Raw genomic sequence first — 7,500 nt, 5'->3', positions numbered from 1 at the left:
ATAGTAGCAAGATAAAGTGCAAATAAGAATACTTGCTAACACTCACTGAGTCCTGGAGGAATCTCGGGACAAAGAGGAAGTTTTCTGAGCTGTTCTTCGGAGAGTTTGGGCGGCAGGTTCCTCCTCCTGGCGGCGTCACTTTTCCTCGCCACCAAGTCCCTTCCGTCACTGTCTATGGGCTCATACCAGGTGCTCTCGGGCAGGTACAAGTGTTCCGGTAGACTCTTTGTGTTGGTGGAGTTAGATCCTTCGGTTCCTAATAGACTAGTTTTGTTCGTGCGCAGTGCGTGTTTTGCTTTCTCACTGCTCCTGTTTGTGTTTGTAACTTTGCCTTCACCATTGGTCATAATATTAGTTCGTACCGCTGAACTATTCTGTCCGTTACAGTTAATAGCGCCAACATAACACATCTTTTGCTTTTTCGATCCCCTGAGCGTAAACACTGGTGCTTTAACAACTCTCTTCTTGCTAGGTAAACTCTCACTCTGTGTTTTTGTGACTACGTGTGCCTCTGAAGCTGTGAAACGTCTTACTTTTCCCTTATCTGAACCATCTTTTACACCTCCTGTCCTTATAGTTTCCTTAACACCCTTCACTTCCTCCAACTCCGTCCTCCCTCCTTCTCCCGAGACTGGCACCCCTGCTCTGCCCTGCCCCACCGCGGAGGCCCTCTGGATAGGGTGAGACGCCTTCACCCCCTCTTGCCGCCGAGAGCGTGTCAGGTGAACATGGCTGGAGGAGTTGTATGCGCCATTTGGCAAGGAAGAACTCAAAGTTTTCGAGTGAACGTTAGTCTTTGCTTGCGATGGGGAATTATATGAAACGTGATATGTTTGGGATTCGTCTTGCTGAGGGTGGAGTGGCTTGGAGGAGAGAGGAGTGGAGTGGGCGGAGTGGCTGACCAGAAGGGAGTTTCGTACGATGATGGCAGCCACTTGATTGGCCACCCGACGATTGGTAGCCATGGCGGAGTTGACCTGCATAAACAAGCATATAAAGAGACAATGAGATGGGTTATGTATGTGGTAACTCTGTACATGTCTGTAACTAGAAAAGATACTGATATAATATTATGTCTTAAATGGTCTTCGTTACTCAAGCTAGTACATAACGTCAAAGGACACAGAGCCAAAGAGATGGGCTGTGTATGTGGTTAGTGGTAAAGGCCTGTTCGTAAAAGAGGGATGCATACAGTGGATCACCTTCATCAGTCAGTTCCCATGAGGTGGTGGTCAAGGTAGATCTTAGTGATACTCTTGTCCATTAACTCCATATAAGGCATACTCACTGTTATCTTAGTCTGCTTATTCTAATGACACACACACACACACACACACACACACACACACACACACACACACCGTAGTGCAGTGGTTAGCATACTCGCCTCACAAACGAGATCCGGGTTCGATTCCTGGACGGAGTACAGGCGGATGGGCAGTCTTTCGTGCCCCTTGTTAAATATTTTTTGGTCTGAATTTTATCTGGTCCTTCATCCCTGACTCACTTGTGTGTGTGTGTGTGTGTGTGTGTGTGTGTGTGTGTGTGTGTGTGTAATTCACCATCACCACGGCCTGATCACGAGCTGGAATTGTCATCGTCATTAATAACCTCCCGATTAGGGCAAGCTCATTATTGTCGATATTTGGGTACTGTCAGGACCTTCACACACCACACGCCCCATCCCCCTTGCTCAAGGGGGGGCAGTAACCGCTCCTTGTCAGCGGAAAAATCCAGATCTGAACGGGGCTCGAACCTGAACCTGCCAGGCCGGAGCCTGACAGGGCAGAGCTTCATCCACTGAGCTATCGGTGCGGTGTGTGCATATGTGTGTGTGTGTGTGTGTGTGTGTGTGTGTGTGTGTGTGTGAGACCTTCACTCACCTCCACGGACGGGGCATTGCGTACAAGGAGCGGCTCAATCTTGAACTGATTGAACTGACTACGCCAAGGTCGCTGTGGTCCCTTTGGCCCCCTTCCCCCCCCACCACTTGGCGCCGCCCCGGCACCGCCGCCGCCGCCGCCCGCCAGTCCTGGAGCCACGCCTCTCCCCAAGTGGGCCATCATCGTGTGTTGTACCACAGCCATCTTGTGGATGAAAAAAAAACATACTCTATAAAGACTACTTTTCTAACACAGTATTGTAATAAAAGTCTTACACAAGACTGCAGAGACCATGGTTGTAGTGCTTTGAAACGGTAATGGACAATGACTATATTCACACATCAGTCACCCGGTTATTTAAGAGCAGGAAGAACCACCCACCTGCGAGAGCGTGAAGAGAACGAAGAGAGACACGAGCACCAGAAGCCCCAGGAGCAGCAGTGACCTGACGGGCCGATACCGCACCGTCTGCGTCACCTGCGGGATAAGGGGGCACAACACTCCATGGGTTTACAATACACAGACCAAAGCAGGCGCCTAAGAATCGCCCATAACGAGAGGAAATACATTGGCACGTAGTCACACAAACTTTTATAGTTTTACAAAAAAAAAAAAGAAATCAGTACGCAACCTAGTGAACTTGAGAAAAAGAAAGGAAACGCTGCCAGAAGGACCTACATTGTTAAATATTTCGGCGCCCAAGCACATACATTTCATTAGGCTTTCATAGGAATTGTTGGCATTCCTATGGTTATAGTTTGATGAGCTTGGTGGTAATTTGACAAAGCCTCTCTATCATGAACGTGAAGAAACATTCATGAGAACGTGGTTAACCTATTTTTTGGCTTAAAGAAATAATTGATGTGGGAGAAGGAAGCGTCTTAGAATACTGATCCTTGTCACACACACATCCATGGTGTTACAAATACAGAAACCATCACAGAAAATGAATAATAACATAGCTAGAGGAAATTCAGACAGAGGGACGTAGTCACACACACGTTATGACCAGGAAAGCGCCAGAAAAAAATAACAATTATACAAAAATAATACAGACATAAATATTCAGCCAGCGTTTTCAGGTAGATGAGAAATAAAGCCTGCAGAAAAAAAAACTCATACTATAAGCACATCAGATATAGTTCTCGAGCGCCAACAGAGTGACAAAGCAGTGTGTGAGATGGAGAGGTGATATTTGTTAATTTACCCCGTTTACGTACTTCTCACCCTTTCTACAATTTTTGTTTACACCAGAGGAAACAGCTCAATGGCAAAAAACAAACAAAAAAGGAAACAGTAATGAAAAAAAGCCAGCTACTCGCTGCTCCTATAAAAGATTTCAGAGGAGTGGCCGGAAGATAGGTTAGTTTCGGGAGGAGAGGTGTCCTGATATACTCCTCTTGAAAGAGTTCAAGTCGCAGGCAGGAGGAAATACAGATGAAGGAAGATTGTTCCAGAGTTTACCTGCGTGAGGGATGAAAAAGTGAAGATGCTGGTTAACTTGTGCGTAAGGGATTTGGACAGTAAAGGAATGAGCATGAGTAGAAAGTCGTGTGCAGCGGGGCCGCGGGAGGGGGGGGGAGGCACGCAGTTAGCAAGTTCAGAAGAGCAGTCAGCGTGAAAATAACCATAGAAGATAGAGAGGAAACATGGCGCGGAATTTAGGAGGTAGAAGACTATCAATAAGAGGAGGAGAGCTGATGAGACGAAGAGCCTTAGACTCCACTCTGTCCAAAAAAGCTGTGTGAGTGGAGCCCCCCAACACGTGAGATGCATACTCCATACGAGGGCGGACAAGGCCCTTATATATGGATAGCAACTGTGCGGGGGAGAAGAACTGGCGATACATACATGAATATCTTACTGCTTAAAATCTGAGAGAGAGAGAGAGAGAGAGAGAGAGAGAGAGAGAGAGAGAGAGAGAGAGAGAGAGAGAGAGAGAGAGAGAGAGAGAGAGAGAGAGAGAGAGAGAGAGAGAGAGAGAGAGAGAGAGAGAGAGAGAGAGAGAGAGAGAGAGAGAGATTTACAAAGATTTACAAAGAAAATCAGACCACACAGACCCCATAGTCCAGACTAATTCTAGGAAGAGAGAGAGAGAGAGAGAGAGAGAGAGAGAGAGAGAGAGAGAGAGAGAGAGAGAGAGAGAGAGAGAGAGAGAGAGAGAGAGAGAGAGAGAGAGAGAGAGAGAGAGAGAGAGAGAGAGAGAGAGAGAGAGAGAGAGAGAGAGAGAGAGAGAGCGATTCAAATAGACCATTGTGTCTCTATGTCCTTTACAAAATGGGCAGGAAGTTCCCATAATACTGACACACTAATGCGTTGCGATGGCGTGGATCACATACTTTACGAGGCCTACCTGTGTCTTTATCCTCTTGGGGCTGATGCGGATGAGCGTCGGGGCCTGATCAGGGCCGGACTGGGTGCTGGTGTTCATGGCCAGGCTCAGGGCTGCACACTAGGCGCCCCTTCATGACTCTCCCGCCAGCACGGCCTCCCCGCCGGTGCCTCCCTCGCCCGCTGCCCGCTCCGGCGGGCGCCTCACCCCTGCAGCGAAGGGAAGGAATTACGTGAGTGCATTTTGCTTTTCTTGCCTTGCTGGATCGAGAGTTAATTTACATGATGTGAGAGAGAGCGCGCACACACACACACACACACACACACACACACACACACACACACACACACACGTTTCTTTTGTCTATAACTGTGCGTGACTGGTAACGATGAAGCGGTTGCATATCTTGTTTGATATATACGTATATATATATAGATATATATATATATATATATATATATATATATATATATATATATATATATATATATATATATATATATATATATATATATATGGAGTAGGTAGGAAGACACCTACCGAACGGGCGTGAGCTACTCCCGGTGAGGATATATGGGAAGCGAGGAGGGTGCTGAAGCCCTTCAAAGACCCTTCCCATGTCCTCACTAACCGTTTCCCTTTTGTCTCATCAACACCAGAGAGTAGTTCAGAATGCTCTCTAAAGACAGATCCCCTCTCTTTCTACACCACACTACATTCACACAACATACTCACCATTTCTTAAAATTCAAAATTCAAAATGGCGCACAATAACACTGCCTCGGAGTCCCCGCCTGGGGGGGGTGACCATAAATTCCCCCAGGGAGGACTCCCCTTCTGGCTGCCGACTTGAGAGGTGTCCTGATAACTCCTCGAACCTCCTCCTTATCAATTTCTGCAACATTCGCGGTCTTAGTTTTAATTTCCATTCTGTGGAACACCATCTGTCCTCCTCTAAACCTCACCTTCTCTTCCTCACCGAGACACAGGTTTCTGAGGCTACTGCTAGCAATCTCTACTCTGTTCCCTCCTACTATCTCAATCCTAAATTTCAATCCAAAGCTGGATGTTACGCCTACGTGCGCAACGACATCACTTGCTCTCGTGCCCACGACCTTGACTCTTCTGAATTTTCCACCATCTGGCTAAGACTTCTTTGTCAGTCTATTACTAAATACATCTGTGCTGTTTATCTCTTACCTAACTCTACTAACTATGTAAAATACTTTGACTATTTGAACTCTAAAGTGGAGCACATCTTGACTCACTTTCCCTTCGCTGAAATCTCCATCTTGGGAGATTTCAATGTTCACCACCAGCTTTGGCTTTCATCCTCTTTCACTGACCAGCCTGGTGAACAAGCCTAAAACTTTGCTCTCCTCAACGACCTAGAGCAGTTGGTTCAGCACCCTACACGTATTCCCGACCGTCTTGGAGACAGGCCCAACATTCTAGACCTCCTCCTTACCTCTAATCCTTCTGCTTACTCTGTCAAACTGTTCTCTCCGTTGGGCTCCTCCGATCATAACCTTATTTCTGCATCCTGTCCTATCGCTCCTATTCATCTTCTGGACCCACCGAAGAGGCGATGCTTCTGGCGTTTTGCTTTAGCTCGGTGGGACGACCTGAGGATGTACTTTTCCGATTTCCCGTGGAATGATTACTGCTTCCAGGAGAGAGACCCCTCTGTGTGTGCCCAGCGCATCACAGAGGTGATTGTCTCTGGAATGGAGGCATACATTCCACGTTCTTTCTCTACTCCTCATGCAAAAAGCCTTGGTTTAATATTGCTTGTTCTCGTGCTATTAAAGATAGAGAGGCAGCTCACAAAAGGTACCAGAGCCTTCGCACTCCTACTAATCATGAACTTTACATTTCAGCCTGAAATCATGCCAAATCTATTCTCCGACTTACCAAAACCTCTTTCATCAATAGAAAATGTCAACACTTTGCTTGTTCTAATTCTTCCCGTGACTTCTGGCACCTAGCCAAAAATATCTCCTCCAATTTCACTTCTTCCTCTTTCCCTCCTCTCCTTAACCCTGACGGCAGCACTGCCGTCTCATCTATCTCTAAGGCTGAACTCTTCGCTCAAACTCTCTGTAAAAACTCCACCCTGGACGATTCTGGGGATATTCCTCCTACTCATCCCCCCTCTGACTCCTTTATGCCTGTTATTAAGATTCTTCGTAATGATGTTTTCTATGCCCTCTCTGGCCTCAACTCTCAGAAGGCTTATGGACCTGATGGAGTGCCTCCTATTGTCCTTAAAAACTGTGCTTCTGTGCTGACACCCTGCCTGGTCAAACTCTTTCGCCTCTGCCTATCATCATCTACCTTTCCTTCCTGTTGGAAGTATGCCTTTGTACAGCCTGTGCCTAAGGGCGGTGGCTGAGTCGTCAGAGTAACGGCTCCGTGTTCAGGAGGACGCGAGTTCAATCCCCGCCCGGTGCCACCAAGCTGGATTTTTCAGCCGCCGCCGAGTGGCTTAAAACTACCCACATGCTGTCCAGAAGATCAAAGATGAGCTCTGGGAGGGCAGCACGAGCCAATGAAAGATGGCGCCACTATAAACACTCGCCTGCGCCAGAACGGGCTGGGCCGACCATCAGGACCCACCGGAAAGAAGCCTTGGACCGACCATCAGGATCCACCGGGAAGAAGCCTACCGGCGCAATAGGCCGCAATGTAAAAAAAAAAAAAAAAAAAAAAAAAAGAAGGGTGACCGTTCCAATCCCTCAAACTACTTCCCTATAGCTTTACTTTCCTGTCTATCTAAAGTTTTTTAATCAATCCTTAACCGGAAGATTCAAAAGCACCTTTCCACTTCTAACCTTCTATCTAATCGCCAGTATGTGTTCCGCAAGGAGCGTTCTACTGGCGATCTTCTTGCACTCTTAACTGACTCTTGGTCATCCTTTCTTAGCCGTTTCGGTGAAACTTTCTCTGTTGCGCTAGACATATGGAAAGCCTTCGATAGAGTCTGGCACAAGTCTTTGCTTTCTAAACTGCCCTCTTTCGGATTCTATCCCTCTCTCTGTTCCTTTATCTCCAGTTTCCTTTCCGGCCGTTCTGTCTCTGCGGTGTTAGACGGTCACTGTTCTTCCCCTAAACCTATCAACTGTGGTGTTCCACAGGGCTCTGTCCTATCACCCACTCTCTTCCTGTTATTCATCAATGATCTTCTTTCCATAACAAACTGTCCTGTCCAATCATACGCCGACGACTCCACTCTGCATTATTCAACTTCTTTCAATAGAAGGATATTCCAATAGGAAGTACACG

General features: G+C 47.0%; 1 protein-coding gene across 2 annotated transcripts in view; it reads right to left on the bottom strand.

Moving 5' to 3' along the window:
* LOC127003702 (uncharacterized) overlaps positions 1 to 7,500 on the bottom strand; it is a 42,936-nt gene that overhangs the window by 9,450 nt on the left and 25,986 nt on the right. For both annotated transcript variants that reach the window (XM_050870629.1, XM_050870628.1), the window contains exons 2-5: positions 4,237 to 4,424; positions 2,265 to 2,360; positions 1,884 to 2,087; positions 47 to 977 (exon numbers count right to left, since the gene is read on the bottom strand). In XM_050870629.1, coding sequence (XP_050726586.1) covers positions 47 to 977; positions 1,884 to 2,087; positions 2,265 to 2,360; positions 4,237 to 4,314 — 1,309 coding nt within the window. In that variant the 5' untranslated portion in view covers positions 4,315 to 4,424. The remainder of the gene's footprint in view (positions 1 to 46; positions 978 to 1,883; positions 2,088 to 2,264; positions 2,361 to 4,236; positions 4,425 to 7,500) is intronic.

The sequence above is a fragment of the Eriocheir sinensis genome, chromosome 26 (genome assembly GCF_024679095.1).
Source record: "Eriocheir sinensis breed Jianghai 21 chromosome 26, ASM2467909v1, whole genome shotgun sequence".
Classification (NCBI taxonomy): Eukaryota; Metazoa; Arthropoda; class Malacostraca; order Decapoda; family Varunidae; genus Eriocheir; species Eriocheir sinensis.
The sequence above is the reverse complement of the archived record's forward strand: the minus strand, read 5'-3'. Positions and strand labels throughout refer to the sequence as shown.